This window comes from Chelonia mydas, chromosome 2, assembly GCF_015237465.2.
Source record: "Chelonia mydas isolate rCheMyd1 chromosome 2, rCheMyd1.pri.v2, whole genome shotgun sequence".
In the NCBI taxonomy this organism is placed as follows: Eukaryota; Metazoa; Chordata; order Testudines; family Cheloniidae; genus Chelonia; species Chelonia mydas.
Genome location: NC_057850.1, coordinates 64,496,099 through 64,513,154, shown reverse-complemented (window position 1 = coordinate 64,513,154; position 17,056 = coordinate 64,496,099). Strand labels below are relative to the sequence as shown.

The 17,056-nt window shown below is 40.5% G+C and overlaps 1 protein-coding gene across 5 annotated transcripts in view; it reads right to left on the bottom strand.

Annotated features, from left to right (window-relative positions):
- TOX (thymocyte selection associated high mobility group box) overlaps nucleotides 1–17,056 on the bottom strand; it is a 268,267-nt gene that overhangs the window by 129,492 nt on the left and 121,719 nt on the right. For all 5 annotated transcript variants that reach the window (XM_037892570.2, XM_007059463.4, XM_037892568.2 and 2 more), the window contains one exon: nucleotides 3,945–4,010. In XM_037892570.2, the coding sequence (XP_037748498.1) occupies nucleotides 3,945–4,010 (66 nt within the window). The remainder of the gene's footprint in view (nucleotides 1–3,944; nucleotides 4,011–17,056) is intronic.

The following is a 17,056-nucleotide window of genomic DNA, read 5'->3' as shown; positions in this document are numbered from 1 at the left end:
TATCTATTGTACATCTAAAGTACCTATCACTATTGTGTTTTAGCAAAGATTAGACTGGCTCTACACTGGGCCAAACACTTCTGATGGAGTTTAGGCGCCTACAGGGTTCAGTGGCTGCTGAGCAGGGGTTTTGCGGATCACAGTGGCACCTAAAAGTGGGACTTAGGCATCTAAATCTGCGGGTTAGGTTCATAGGTACCTTCACGGATCAGGCCAAAGTCCCTTCCCTGAGGAAATTATGTAAATACACCTTAATTACAATAGTATAAACAGTATTGCCAGTCCCAAGCCTTCAAAAATCATGAATTGGGCCCCCCCAAAATCTTGAGGTTGGATAAAAACGTCATTAAATTTTAAACATAACACCTTTTATTTGCCTTCTACCTTCAAGCCTTTAGGGTCATTTTGTTTTGTTTTGTTTTTTTCCAACCCTGAGGGCTAGAAACTCTTTTTTTAAGAAAGCTGATTTTGATGTAATCACCTGATTCCAGTAGTTGGGACTTTAAGAATAAACACAAAATATTGTGAGATTATTGATACAATTATGAGATTTGATCATACTGTATAAACAATTATTCTGTGTACAAATCATAAGTATTTTTCTTAAGAATTAGCATCAGGAGAGAAGCAACTAAAATGGTGTAACTTAGGAGGAGACCCTTTGCAGCTCCATTGATAGGCCCTCCCTAAATAATAAAGTAAAAATAACAATTTTACCATGAAGAAGATAAACAGAAAATCAGACCCAGTATATAGGAGACGGATCCACTCACACTCTGCCAATAAGAGTTGTGGAACTGCTGGGATGGGGGACAGGAATGATTTCCCAATGCAGACAATAATTCCTCACTGGATTTTGGTCCTCTCTTTTCTTCCCATTGGGGCTGTGGAGGTTAATGCAGCCACAAATCACAAACTCTACCACTTGGGAGAGAAGCCGGGATTTGGCAGCTGTGTGTAGTCTATACAGCTTTGTAGTCTTTACCATTCATGTCCATGGAGCCCAGGCAAACTACAAAGGCTCAGAGGGCTCTGTGCAATGGAGTTTTATATAATATTATGTATTGTGTCTGGAAAGAAATTATGTAATTTTATATTGTGTTGTATTAGACTCACAAATTATATGAGGAGGGCTTATATGACAAACAATTTGTCTCCATGATTCCAATTACATGCGTAGAACACAATATGCTAGTAAGAATTTGCTGTGCAGGGCAGTTGGCATATCTTTGTTTTAAAATGGTAAATATTCTCAGACTGAAGTGCAATTAGCAATGAAAATGTCATGTAGCTTTATTATATGTTTGCTAGTATGGACAGTATAACTCATTTAGAAGCTGCTTGCAATGTGCAATCCTACACTAAGTATATCATAACCAAAAATACAATACTTACATACGTATATAAAATATATCCAGAGATAGCAGTGCCAAACAGCCGTTTTGGGACAGTCTAAAAGAATATCATTAATTTTCACTGTATACTTACACTTCTGGCTCAGTTCCAACACTGGCTTTCTGTAAAAATCATTTCAAGTATAGAATTATGTTGTTTGCTTGCAGCAACATCACAGGAACAGTAGTGAGCCATATGTTACTACTTAGCAACTTAGTCTATAAGTCCCAAAGCATGTACTGATTTGAAAATTGAACAGAAATGATAATTGTTGAGTGATGCTGTGAGGCAAGTTGTCTTGGATTACCAGGCTATGCAGATGTTTGATGTTATGTAGAAAAAGAAACAAAACTGTATTTTTCCTGTTTGATGGCTGGATTTTTATTATGTTAGCCTAAAGGGGATAAATTGATTAAAAACCCTTACAATAACACAAGGTGATGTTTCCCTGAATATGAACACATTCCAGTAAACAAAAGGAATTTAGAGTGCAAAGTTCAGCTTTCCAAGATCATTCATCACAATTTTGATGTCTAAACTTTATTTCACTCTGCAATACATACTATCATCTGAATTCTTTGAGGTACTGGGTTTCAGGAAATATTAGAGAGCAAAGTTAAAATATGAAAAGATAATTATCTAGTTACCATTCACAGTTTCATAATTAAATTATAGAAATGTCATGTTTGTTTGATAAGATTTTTTTGTGGAAGATCAGATGACTGGAACAGAAACAAAGCACCTAGTAAACACATTCTGAAGCTTCATAAAAGATTAAAACTAGTACTGTTATTTTTAAACACTTCAGTTTAAATTATCCAAACTATTCACACACAAAGTATATAAATATCAACAGAAGAAAATCATTCTAATGTATAATGTGAATTTGCAATCCTTTATTCAAAACTATATAAGACAGACGATGCTCTGAAAGGTAGCAGCTGCTTTATAACAGCAATCATTCACAGAGTTTGTATTTCTACTGTTTCAAACAAATTCAATTAGCCCTTGCACTTCAAAACCCTTAAGGCATAAATGAGATGCTACTAGGTTGCTTTAATCTAATAGTAATACTAAACTTGTCAGTACAGTTTTTGGATTAATGGTTAGAAAAAAAAATTAGTAATATAATTTTTCATTTTTTAATCAAACAATTCTATTCAAAACTACCTCTGGATCTTGGAGGGTTCTTTGCTGAATGAGTTCAATCAGACAAGAATCTTAAATTTAAAGTTCAGTCTTCCAAAGGCATTCTTACAGTAACTTCAACAGCAGACAGGGAGGTAATGTGGTGGGAACATTCACATTTTAAAGATGGGCTTTTTGTCTGACAATATAGCTCAGCTCACATAAAAGATAGTTAAAGAATGAAAGAGAATAAACCTATAAATTAAATTTGAGTAGATAAGCATGACTATCTAAAAACACTACTTTATAAAGATATTTAGCTCTCAGTATCATGTCAGTTTCCAAGACTGTTCATTCAACCTTGGGATTATACCCATCTATCTGATAACTCATCTACAGGCAGGATGCAAACAAACTAATTTCCCACTTAACAAGATACCTCCATGTAAGCCCATAGTTTTCGTCATGCAGAGGAATATCAGACTGTCCACTATTTGAGATGGGTACTGGGCTACATGAACCACTATCCTGATTCTTTATAGCATTCCTATGACCCCAGCTTAAATAATGGGCCTGTGCTGCTGTCACTATGATTCACTGACACAGAACTGAAAATGACTGAAATATATGGAATGTAACAACAGAATCAGAATTCAAATTCTCCCTCAGCATATGGCTGCATTCACTCACGCACAGGTTGTTTTGCTTTTGTTTTTAAAAATCTACGGCAATCCTTCAGTTTTACAAGTTTAAAATAAATTGAAATGAAAGTAACTTAGATGAAAAAAATTTCAACGTGTGGACATATGCCACATTTTAATGGATTCTGATAATTTACAAATTGTTCCTTGCAAATTCTCCGTAAAAAGGACTCAGAAATATTTTGGAACAACTTAGACCATATTATATTCTTTTGACTGCAAGATAAACCTCAGTAGTAGATTTTGAGAGACTCGTTATGCTAACACTAATGGTGCAACCTTGGCAACATTCCTCAGCCATACGATTTCTGTTAAAAATGCAATTCTTCATCTGCAACTGGGCTAAGAGTGATAATTAAAGCTATTTGTGATAGCGTAGCTTATAATGATTAACTTGTCTGCAGTCAGATAAACAAATAACCTGCACCTGTAAAGACTTTATTTCCTGAAGGTAAAACAACTGTTTAGGAAAGATCATGCTGGCAAAACAGCTGCTTGCATTCTGGAGAGGAAACAAGGTAGTATCTTTCAACAAATGCCAACTCTGGTGTTTTATCAGCTCTATCTCATTAACTGGAAAGAAGGCTTAAATGCTTTGTTTATAAATTATGATTATTCCTGATTGCAGCAGTTACTGATAGTGCCACTCATTTGCAATGCAACTCTTTGGATTTGTTTAATTACAATTTGAAACAAGGCAGAGAAGATTAATTAACCCACCTGGCTTGCTGGCACATAGTCCTGGCTCGGCTCTGTCATACTCATATACATGTTGTCCCCGTCAAACTGCGAATGAAATAATAGTAAACATTGAGCAATCTTGAATGTTTTTCAGCATCAACTGGAAAACAGTAACCATAAAATAATATTATAGCCCGGTTTGGAAGATTTGTAATTGCATGTGTGCATCTTGTCTTTGATGTTCCTGTTGTCATCCTTATTGACCCTGGATGTCAGTGATTTGGAGTAATTAGTGCTCTAGTAATTACAGCAAGCAAGCAAGCAATGAATGGTTTCCTTTCATCTGCAATCTGTTTTAAAACAAAATGGCTCATTTTGTGCACCATGTATACATTCTGCTGTTGGTTGCAATGAAGTACTAAGTGAATTGCACAGTTTCTGACAAGAGGAAGATGATAATGGAAAATGTACTAAAATGCATCTTAATGGATTCTAACTTTACATTTTGATCAAGAACAAGTTTGGAGTTTCGAAACAAATTAAAATCCACCTTATTGAAATGTCTCCAAATCAGAAATTAAGAAGATTCTTAGACAAATTTCAGGCATTTGAACATCTGAAATACAGAACTTACAAAACTGGGTGGCATAAGTGGACAGTGTGCTTGATGTGTAAATAAAATGAATACGAACAAACATAACTGTGAAATTACCCTTCAGTAAACTATAACAAATAAAATGAATGGAATTTATGGGCAAACTGATTTTTCTTCTTTTAAAAATAGAATTAGATGTAACAAAAACAAGACTGAGAGAAGCTGATTAGGAAGGGAAGGACTACATGCAATGAAACAGCTAGAATATAAGGCTGGTCAGGTATCACCACAAAAAAGCATGAGACTACTTGTTTTGTACCATGTAATATGGACACTGTGCCCACAGAACTCTCTTCATACTCTTTCAAATTGTCTGTGACAAGTTTACAGTGTGGGTAATTATAGTCGTAGTATACAATCTAGAGTTAGGAGAAACTTTCCAAGACTTTGGAATAGAGATGAAGAGCTGCAGGAATGCTCATCCCTCAATCATCAACTGAGAATTTCCAGCTGTTATTAGGTCTGTTTGAAATAACTTTCACCTGACCCCATCTGTGCATACTCAGAGTGACATATTTTGGAAGTGGGCCATTATTTTGATAATGTGGCAAAAAAGAGTGGCAAGTTACATAAGGCGGGATTTTTTAAAAAATGTTCAGCCTTGATCTTACCCTATTCCTACTGAAGTCAGTAGGATCTACTCATTAACTTCTGTGAGAGCAGAGTGGGCCAACACTGACCATTTTTGAAAATCCTACCTGTAATACACAATACATCCACAAGGTCATAGAGAGGTATCCTGAACAACATATCTGTGGTCTCATAGAAAGCAAAGACTCCAGTACAAAAGTGCTCCAGGAAATATAACATCCAAAGCTTCACTGTAATTGTGAGCTAACTGAGTTGTTCATAAGTATTCAAAGAATAGTTAGGACAAAAACTTTTCAGCCTACGGTTTGTTTGCAAACTGTTCCCTTCAACTAATCACTAGTCATTCATAGTGTGCAATTGATCAGAGTGATATGGAGGTGTTTCTGCTGGATTGGGTGGATGAAACTTTTAATGCTAGAGAACAACAAATGAAAAATAGAAAATTTTTAAAATAGTGCGTAACATGCTGGGTTGAATTTTCAGATGAATGTTCCTGAAACTTCATAAAATTTCTAAATGTTTCGGGACTTATCATCATTCTCCACAAACATGTAGGAATTTTTGAATATTCACAAATACAAATAATAGAAAACAATAGCTGGAGTTTTTATTGGCAAAAATATTTATGATTTTTTAAAAAGTTATTTGGCCCACTCTGTGTGCTGGACATATGTGTAGTATACAGCTCAGTATATCCAGAGTCTCACAAGATGAGTTCTTTTGCAGCACATCTGTTATAGAACACATCTGACGCACATGCTACAGCACAGTCTAACAGTATAGAAGCAGACTGAGTATGTGCCCATACTTACAACTAATCAGAAATACAAAGGAGTACCCAACAGCTGACAGATTAATGGCTTGAGCACGTGCCCAGAAAATGCCACTATCAAATACAATTTTACCAGATGGGCCCATTTTACTGATGAAAAGTTTGATCCTGCACGATCCTACCCTACAATACTGAGTGACTTCGTTACTCTCTCACTTTCATAGGAATTGAGGGTGCTCAGTAAGTTGCAGGACAGAGTCCTAACTCCATGGAAATCAACATTAACTTTAACATTACATAACTTCACCATGTGTTATGTACTATTTTATAGCTCATGGATATCTCATATGCATGAAAGCATGCATACATGTATAAACACACACATCCTTCCCCAGCACAGCTTAACTCAGAAAGTGTCCTACTTTTATCTAGCTGTACAGCTGGATTGACTAGGCACAAGGAGTCAAGTGACTTGTCCAAGGTCACACAGTGAGTCAACAGATCAGCTAAAATGTGACCCAAAGACCCTTCAGAATACAAGATCTTTATTCCCGCTTGACCAAAATGGTCTTGTTTTACATATCACACTAAATCTACAAGAACTTTTCCTAAACTTCTGTGCCTTCTTTCACTTATGACGTAACTGCTGTGATTTTATTGCAAATGTGCATACTGTGAAGACCCAAAAGCACCATTCAGAATGTGGATATTTTTGTCCAGATATAACATGAAAAGCAAAGGAAGGCAGTTAACTGAGTCAGCTTTTAGGCAATCTATATGTGAGACATATTTATTATGTAACATTTCATCTAGGATTTATACTTGGCTCTGAAATCCATTGGTACTATTAAGGGAAGATTTCAAAACCGTTAATTTTAATTTGTTAAAAGTGAATGCTAATACAATATCTGATGTAAAATAACAGCTACTCCTCACATTTCTTTTCATATTAAAGTGGTACTGCATGAGACGTTTGGGTAAGAGCAAACTAAGAACACCAAAGCATGCTACTATGAAACACTATGTCACCTAGAACAGTAACTAATATATTAGGGAAGCGCATCAAGATTTTTATTTAAATGATTATAAAATAAAACATACATATAACTTCCATCCCAGTTATCACAATGAGATGGTCAGCTGGAATTTCCATTGTACAGTACAGAAGGTAGCTTCTTTTCAGACACATATGGCATAATATTCAAAGTATCTGACTGCTGTTATGAAATGCAATTTGTATACAAGTTGGGAACCCAATTACACCTGTGCATTAACTGGGCATTACTGATAGAAGAATGACATCAAGGAGAGCCATTTGGAACCTTCTACTTATGTCCAGAGTCCTAACGCTATTTTACATGCTAATTATGAAGTAGTGAGAGTCAGAATCATATTATTATTCATTATTTATACAGGGCCTTAAATGTACACCAGTTTTTTGCATAGAAAAAACTGGGTCTCAAACGCATTGTAATCAAACTAGCAAAAAAACAAATACAGAGCAACAGTAACTGATGAGACATTGTTGATGAGGGCATCAACCTAGGGCACCAACCTAAGACACCAATGTAAGAAGGCTTCATCAAAGAAGTTAACTTTACAGAGAAATTTGGAGGAAAAGAAAGAAGGTTCACGGGATATAAATTGGAAATAGAAATAGAAATTGGAAGAAGCTGCAAATAAATACACAGTAGCAGCAGGGCTGGTTTCTGGGGCAAATGATCAGGATGGTCACCTGGGGTGCCAACTGCTGGGGCTGCCAAATTGATATCCAGGGGATGGGAGTGGGGAGGTGCCAAATTGAGGTTGTTGGGGTTTTCTGGGGAGGGAAGGCCAAAAACATTTTCCACCCTGGGCAACAAAATGCCTAGGGCCAACCATGGGTAGAAGGAAACAAAGTATGAGGCCAGTAATGGAAAAAGAAGACAAAGGGAATGTACGCAGCAAGGTTTGCAAACTGTGGGGAGATGGAATCAGGTTGGGTCCCTTTCAGGATGTTGGAGAATGGATTAAAAAGCTAACCTGGGAGTTGTACTCCTGCCTCAGATTCAGTTCAACACCACTCACAGGACATTTGTGGGAAGTGTTGGCGACATACCCATTTTCATCCATTCCCCACCAGAAAAGCCTGGAAATTGTTCCAGATGCTCGATGGTAATAGCGAGAGGATTAAACCAAGGCAGTTTAATGAGTTTTACAAGAGGCAGGAACATTACTGCTTGGGGCAATCGATACAGGTGAGAAACCAAGCTTCCCGGAGTCCCCTGCTGGGACAGGGGAGGGTGTTGGTATTCTTACCTGAGTGCTGTTCCTGGACCCTGCTCAAGGGATTCAGTCTTCCACATTTACCCTCAGCTAGTAAGTGTCTGTTGCATTTAACACTCTATCCCTCTCCCTCAACCCACACTGGCTGTTGGAAGAGAGAAGAAGCTTTCTCCCTGTGTCGCCCCACACCTCCATCTCAGAGCCTATTGGCTGCTACGGGGGTGGGGGTTTTCTTTGCTACTTCACACCTCTGCCTCTCTCCTCACTTTGTGATTCCTCTGCTGCAAGAGGGTGGAAGTGATTCTGTTACTCATTTCAGCCCCCATTTTTGGCTTCCTCCTCAGTGAATAGCCTCTGCGCCTGCCTCTGCCACTGCTCTTAGCTTTCACAAACAGGAGCAGAATAAACTGAGCTGGTGCTTATTGATTTCACTGCTGCCCAAAAGGAGCTGAAAAACAGCAGTAAAAACTGGCAAGGCTGCTGCTGTTATTGTTATTTGTATCATGATAGTGCCTAGATGTCCTAACTAGGATCCGGGCCCCATTGTGCTAGGGGCAGTACAAACACTAAGAGATACCCCTGCCCCGAAAAGCTTACAATGTAAATAGACAAGACACACAAAGGATGAAAGAAAGGAAGTGTTGTTATACCCATTTTACAAATGAGTTACCAAGGCAGAGAGACTAAAAGGAAAGGGGCATAGAGAAGATCCCTTGTAGATTATAGCTATTGTATGTTAGTAAATTCAGGTATTATGTGAAAGTCTCTGGACCTGGTGGCTTGACTTCTCCAAAATACATTACAGATTTTCCAAGTCTATGCTTCCAATCATGCTTTCTAAATATGAAACTTCCATCAAAGATTGGAAGTGAATGATTAATTTAAATCTATGCTCAAATTGTACCTTTAAATCACCTTTGTACCTTTAGATCTTTCTTTGACAGAGTGTGAGCACTTTCCATTGTGTTTTTATTTTAAAGCACAATAGTGTAAAACTGCATAAAAGATTATGTATAATCCACTAGTGATTTATACATAATTTTAATATTTGTGGCTTGTAGATATTGTTGCTAACCTGTATTACCAAAAATCCACTAATCCTGAAAAAGCTTTAAAACTTGGTTTTAAAAAACAAACAAACAAAAAAACCAAATGCAAGCAGTCAGCATTGTTTGAGGATGCTTAATGACAAGCAACGAGTGACATTCTCTGTTACTAAGAGATGCCATAATGAGACTAAAGCAAAGATGGGATGCAAACAGAAATCATCAAATGATTATGCTAAAGGAAAGGTTGATCTTGTTATGGAAACCATTAAAGATAAAAACAAAATTGCTCTGTAAATGCCACATTATTGCACTGTTGAAAAACCATCCTCATGGTACATTGGTAAAATATTCTAATGGCAGATGTGACAGAGTGGGTAGATATGTCAGTATCAAAGTGTAAACTCCATTTTGAATTATGAACTCCATTTTGTATTATGTACTGAACACACGTCTGAACTTGCCCAAGACAGGTTATTTTAATACATTCCAGAGAGACACCCTACCCAGGAAACGTGTTTGAAATCTCACTGAAGGACCATCACAGTGAAGCCTTCAGAAGGGCAATCTAGGGCCATCAACTGTGACTGTCCTTCAACTACTGCCCCACTCCCCAGGAAAAAAAAATTTCTATAAAGGGGCCTCCAGGAGGAGTGAGCATGACAAGGGGAGTGAGCTGGAATGCCCCGGAGGAACAATGGCAAAAGGAGGAAGATATTTAAAAAGGAGATATAAGAGCAGGACGCTGCTCTGAGCTGTAGGCCAGCCATCGTCACACATGTGACATGCAGCAGAAAGAAGGCAATAGATACTTGCCTAGCGTGAACTGCCAACAGACCTTGGACTCTAAAAAAGAGTGAAATCAAATAGGGGAAGGTGCATCTCAGAACTTTAGTTATTTTGCAAAGATCTGTAACTCTCTAATGCTTTTATGAGTAAAGTCTCTGTGATTAAGAAATTCCTTTGCTAAGCTTGTGTTCCTTTCTTGCCAGCCACACTGTCCCGACAGAGGTTACACTAGAAGCTTGGACCTCCCACAGCCTTGGTGGAGCTCTGCAGGAGTGTGTGTAAGTGATTAGGTGACGTGGGTCTGAGGCACTGGTTTCAGGGTCTAGAGCAGATGGATTGTGGAAGGGTATCCCATGCACCAGGGAAGGGTATCAGACAAGAGGTTAGAGCCTGGTAGTGTGCCCTCTAGAGCCTGAGATAGAAACAGTGACCACTCTGTCCAGAACCAGTTGACTTAGAAGCATATGGGACCCAGCAATTGGGTCCACTCACAACAGACTGGTGACCATGCAGAGTGGCACCAAGTCAGGTTATAACAGCACACATTTTCAAAATCTTTACTAAACGATAATTTTCAATGCAAACAAATGTTGAAAAAAAAGTGTTAAAGTCTTCTAAAAGCACACAATTTCTGCCATATCCACTCATAAGATGTATTATCATTTCACAGATGACTTATATAATTGTTTAGATTTTCTTCAGTAGTGTACCTCGACACTATGTACAAGTTCTCCAGGCTTTTTTCCAACTTGTTCCCCAAACTAACTTGCTATTTATTGCTCTCACTATGGCAGGGGTGGCCAACCTGAGCCTGAGAAGGAGCCAAAATTTACCAATGAACATTGCCAAAGAGCCACAGTAATATATCAGCAGCTCCCCATCTGCTACTTCCCTCCAGCCCCCAGCGCCTTCTTTCTTCCCCACGCCTCCCGCCCGCTGCAATCAGCTGTTTTGCAGTGCAGAGGAGGCTCTGGTGGGGGGAGGGAGCGAGGGCATGGCAAGCTTGGGGGAAGGGGCAGGGGCCTTGGAGGAAGGTGTGGAGGGGGAGCAGGGCCTGGGACAGAGCAGGGGATTGAGCAGTGAGCACCCCACAGCACATTGGAAAGTTAGCTCTGTAGCTCCAGCCTCAGAGTCAGCGCCTATACAAGGAGCCGCATATTAACCTCTGAAGAGCCGCATTCGGCTGTGGAGCCACAGGTTGGCCACCCCTGCACTATGGGAAGGGCGTGGAGCCCAAGCGTCCGCTGAGTCCAAAACAAGGAAGTGTACATTTTCAAGCATGCAGATTAAGTATCTAAAATACAATGGTGATTACAATCTGAATGATTGCACTATAGCTTTTATATTTCCAGTACACTTAATAACAGTCAATGTAGAAGTGGACAGAGGGTGTTGTTTTGCCATCCACTTTGAGCATGCATGTGCCAATGCCTGACAGATCCTTGAAGTTTTTAGTCTCCACTCAGAGCACTGAGGATGTGTTACTGAGCACAGCAGGCAACTAGAGGTAGGATGATACCGACAGAAGGATGGCAAAGTCCAGACATTGCAGACTGTATCAAAGACAGCACAGGCAAGAATGGGCTACTATATAAGTCTTTTGTGTAAATGTATATAGAAGACAGTGAGCACGCAGGGATGAACTGTGAACTACCTCAATTGAGTTCCAGCTCCCTTTAACCTTGAATGTTAAATAAAAAAAAGTGCACTGCAGTCTTGATAAACTATTTCTTGCATCTAGAACACCTGTTAAATATGCACACACAGATTGGCGTGGCAAAGGGTTTTGTTATTATTTTACTTAATACAAACTAAATTATAGATGTATCCATCCACTAGAGAGAGACCCGAACCACTGAAACTAGACTTTTTTTTTTTCCATAATAATTGAGTAAAACTATTATACTTTGGGGCTTCTGACCTTTTCAAAACCCCGAACACCTGGCCACACCCAGGTTCGGGCCTGATTCTGCCCTACTGAAGTCTGTGGTCATGAGAGCAGAATCAGAGCCTTACAGAGATAACTTCCCATTTTCACTGTCAGTGTAATTTTTGGGAACATCCATTTCTATCCTCTTTCCTCTGGACCCTTTCTTAAGTGGTAAATTGTGAAAGAAAAGATAGAAAAATAGTTAAAAATCAAAGAGAGAGGTGATGGGCAGTACACACAAGTAACTATGCAAAAAGCACAGCTACTTCTATTAGCTCCCACAGCACTGCTGTGTCACAGCAAAATAGTGGCTCCTTAGACCTTACAGAATGAACTCTGCACAAACTGGACAAAATTATACCTTTACATGACTTCAGTGGGAGCCGGGAGCATGGACCCATCTGTGTTATTTATGGAGAAAGCAGGGGATATACAGATCCTGAGGAAAAGCTTAAGAATACTTCTCAAACTGCTTCTGGTTATGCATAAGAGAAACACGGAAATAAAGTAGACTAAAACAAAACAGTGCATAAGCAAAACTCAACCATTTTCCGAAACAACCTTATTATACCATTGAGAGACTTGAGAGGCAAATCAGAGGTAACCACAGTAAGGTAAGCGGAGGGTCCTGCCTACATATTTCGCAGCCACCTGTACAAAAGATGAGAGAAAAGAAAAGTATGGAATTCCTTTAATTCTGATTTTAAGAAACTGAATACAGGCTTGATCATACAAGGTTCTGATCATGCCCAATGCAGCCAGGCACTTAAGCACATGCATAACCTTAAGTATGAAAATAACCCTGTTGAAGTGAAAGGGTTTACTCATGTATTTAAAGTCAAGTATGTGCTTTAATGTTAGGATCAACCCAAAGTGCTCAGAGCTTTGTCAGATCACACCCTAATTCCATAAATATGTGCAAGGCTTGCAGGCTAGAAAATACCTTAAATTTCTGCTAATCAAATTATTTAGAACACTTGAGTTTATATTTATGTGCAGTGTAATTTTCAAGGGGCTAGATACCTCAAATAATTGGTAATTGATCCTTTCTAGATGGCTGGTTCAAATCTGGCCAGGCTGGTTGTGACCAAAATTAATCACTATCACACAGTTGCTCCAGAATAAGATGTTCACATAGTGAGTTATTCTAGAATAGCTAGTTTGGTAAATTTCCAAGTGTAGACAAGCCTTCAGTCAAACTGTTGGTGGGGTCCCCATCAAAATATAGCACCACAACAAATGACTCCCGTTTGCAGTCTCAGAAAGGATATCAAGAATTAACTGGCATGGAGACTTGACTCATCTCCTCACCAGGAGGGTGTAAGGGTAAGAATTGAGGCACAGAGCTAGGGCAGTGTAGATTAGTTTGGATTGCCGCTGTGTCTATTCTGTGTTATAAAAAGAGGATCATCAAAAGTAAAGCTGGTTGGGAATTTTCCAATTTTTCATTAAAAGTGGGGGGAAATGGTGACTGAAATATTTGCAGGTTTTCATCTATTTGTTTGTTTTTAATATTATTTCAGCAGTTCTACTCTTACACTGAAATCACTTGTACTGCTACTTTTTGAAGAAAATAGTTCAAGGTGTTCTATATGCCTTCTAAGTTGAAATCTGACCTTCAGCGTGGTAGGCCATGTTATGAGTTAAATATCCCATGCCATCTTTTATTTATAATTTGTGATGCTGTGCTCCTATTTGTTACGCCTATAGTTCATTGAGAAGACTGTGACAATACTGTACTTATTCATTTGATGTGTTGTTTTCTCTTTTTTTTTTAAAGATCCCTGCATACAAGTATCTTTCTACTTTTCCTTAGTTTCAGAGGCAAAGAGTCAAATATCAAGCTCTAGTTTTATCTGTCATCTTTTTCCCAAAATGCTTTAAAGATGACAGATATTCACCTCCTCCTCTTTCCCATCCCCAATAACGGGAGCCTCTCTCTGCAGCTTATTATTTTTCCAGGTCAGAACACTCTGGATCTATTATAACTGTACATTTCTCACAGTGAATCAGCTCAAACCTGGTGTTATCAGCACCCTGGCTACTAGCTCCCCAAGGGGGCAACCACATGACAAAGAAACATACATATTAGCACTGGAAGGAACCTCCTGAGCAATCAACTCTATCCACTACATCATCACAGAATAGTTTTCACTCTCCCTAAGGCATTCTCAACGGTTTATTGTCAAGTCTTGCCTTGGATACATCTCCAGAGATGGTGTTTCTACAACCTCCCTTTCATGGCACAATTGTCCATACTGTTCAGAGGTTTTACTGCTTTATCTTAAGACTTTTTTTTTCAGTCCTTTTGGCTACTGAGACTAATGACTCTTCCTCTTAGTAACACACTTGAATGCATTAAACAACAGATGTACTGTCTATCCACACTTCTCTCTCCTCTAGGTGGCCTAGGTTTAATCCCTATCAGGGGAAGTTAGGTTTTCCAAACACTTCCTCATTTGTAAGCCCCTAGCATTCTCTCTAGTTTACTAATGTCTTTTCACAGAATTGTGTCCCGCACAAAATGAATTCAGCATTCCACTGTGGACAAACGAGTGTTCTCAATTATCAAGCCTCCCTCCCAATATATTTCTCCTTAGCACTATTACCTTGTCAGTGTTCATCTATTCTGTACACTCTTTCTCACCACACAAACAATTTGTAACAAGCTTTGTCTCTACTGGCCCTGACTAGCAGAAACCCCCAAACTTCTCCTTAATCTGGGCGCAATAAGAGTAGTGCAGAATGCTGCTGTGATGCACTCTATATGATTTTATAAAAAATGGTAATGAGTGTGAATATAACGTAAGTGGAATATGCTTCATTCAAAAGGTCTCTTGTAAGCTATCATTACAAAGCTTATAATCTACTGAGTGTGGTCATCCTATTTGTATAAATGTATCACTCTTTTATCTGAAACTAGAAATATAAAATATAACTCTGAGGGCCTATTGTAATTATGCAAAGTGTGGGCCATTAATGGTGGTTTGGAATCTTGATGGCTCCCATGAACCAGGACAATTGACTGTAGATGGCTCTGTTTCACTTGTAAGTCTTCCTGTATACCTGTGTGCTGGCAAGTGGGTAATGAAGTCTTACAGTGACATGTGATCATGTCACCTGAACTGGAATCCATCTTTAACCTGGTGCTTTTCCTTTGAGAAGGAGGGGATGGGAACCCAGAGAGGGACAAAGGATTCCCGCCTTATGCAAAAGATATATAAGTAGGTGGAACAGAACAAAGGAGGCAGCCATCATGAGAAATCCCCTAGCTACCACCTGAGCTGGAACAAGGGCTGTACTAGGGGAAAGGATTGTGTCCAGACTAGAAAGGTGTCCAGTCTGTGAAAGAAACTTATTGAAACATCTGTAAGGGTGAGATTTTATCTTTATTCAGTTTTTATTACTGTACTAGACTTAGACTTGTATGTTTTGTTTTATTTTGCTTGGTAATTCACTTTGTTCTGTCTGTTACTACTTGGAACCACTTAAATCCTACTTTCTGTATTTAATAAAATCACTTTTTACTTATTAATTAACCCAGAGTATGTATTAATACCTGGGGGGGGGGGGGGGAGCAAACAGCTGTGCATACCTCTCTATCAGTGTTATAGAGGGTGAACAATTTATGAGTTTACCCTGTATAAGCTTTATACAGGGTAAAATGGATTTATTTGAGGTTTGGACACCATTGGGAGTTGGGCATCTGAGTGTTAAAGACAGGAACACTTCTGTAAGTTGCTTTCAGTTAAGCATACAGCTGTTAGGAGACATGGTTCAGACCTGGGTCTGGGTGTGCAGCAGACTAGCGGGTCTGGCTCAAACCAGGCAGGACACTGAAGTCCTAAGCTGACAGGGCAGGAAAGCAGGAGCAGAATTAGTTTTGGCAATCTGTTGGCAGCCTCCAAGGGGGTTTCTGTGATCCAACCCATCACAGTTGCCACACAAAACCTTGGGTCACATTACCTATATTAAGGAAAAGATTAAGGTCTGAAATCTCTTACTCAAGTTGCAGTTGCAGAAGACTCTAAATTCAAAGGCAAAGTTCTGCTGTTCTGGAAGGGGTAGACCCCAGAAATGACATACAAAAGGTCCCCACTTTCATTACTTCTCATACAAACTCTGCGGTTAGGGTTGCCAACTTTCTAATCGCACAAAACCAAACACCCTAGCCCCGCTCCTTCCCTGAGGCCCTTCCCTCTGCCCCGCCCTTTCCTGAGGCCCCGCCCCCCGCTCACTACATTCCCTCTCCCCCACCCTCACTCACTTTCACTGGGCTGGGGCAGGGGGTTGGGGTGCAGGAGAGGGTGAGGGCTCTAACTGGGGGTGTGGGCTCTGGTGTGCAGCCAGAAATGAGGGGTTCAGGGTGTAGAATGGGGCTGCGGGTTGAGGCAGGGGGTTGGGGTGCAGGAGGAGGTATGGGCTCTGGGCTGGGGGTGCAGGCTCTGGGCTGGGGCCGGGGATGAGGGCTTTGGGGTGCAGGAGGAGCTCCAGGCTGGGTGGTAGGGCCGAGGAATTCAGAGTGTGGGAGGGGGCTGTGGGTTGTGGTAGGGGTTGGGGTGTACGAGAGGGTACGGGCTCTGGGCTGGGGGTGTGGGCTCTGGGGTGGGGCCAGGGATGAGGGGTTCATGGTGTGGGAGGGAGCTCCAGGTTTGGCAGGGCTCAGTGCTGGGGCAGGGACTTGGGGTGCGGGCTTACCTTGGGCAGCTCCCAGTCAGCAGCGCCGCGGGACTAAGGCAGGCTCCCTGCCTGTCCTGGCTCTGCGCTGCACCCCAGAAGCAGCTGGCAGGTCCAGCTCCTAGGCAGGAGGTCCAGGAGGCTTCATGCACTGCTCTCGCCCACAGGCACCTCCTCCTCTCCCCCCCCCCCCGCTCCCATTGGCTGCAGTTCCTGGCCAATGGCAGTGCGGAGCCGGTGCTCGGGGCAGGGCCAGCACGTGGAACCACATGGCTCCCCCACCTAGGAACCAGATCTTCTGTCTGCTTCCAGGGAGCAGCGCAGAGCCAGGACTGGTGGGGACTAGCCTATCCTAGACCTGCAGCACCGCCGACCGGACTTCTAATGGCCCAGTCAGCAGTGCTGACCGGAGCTGCCAGGATCCCT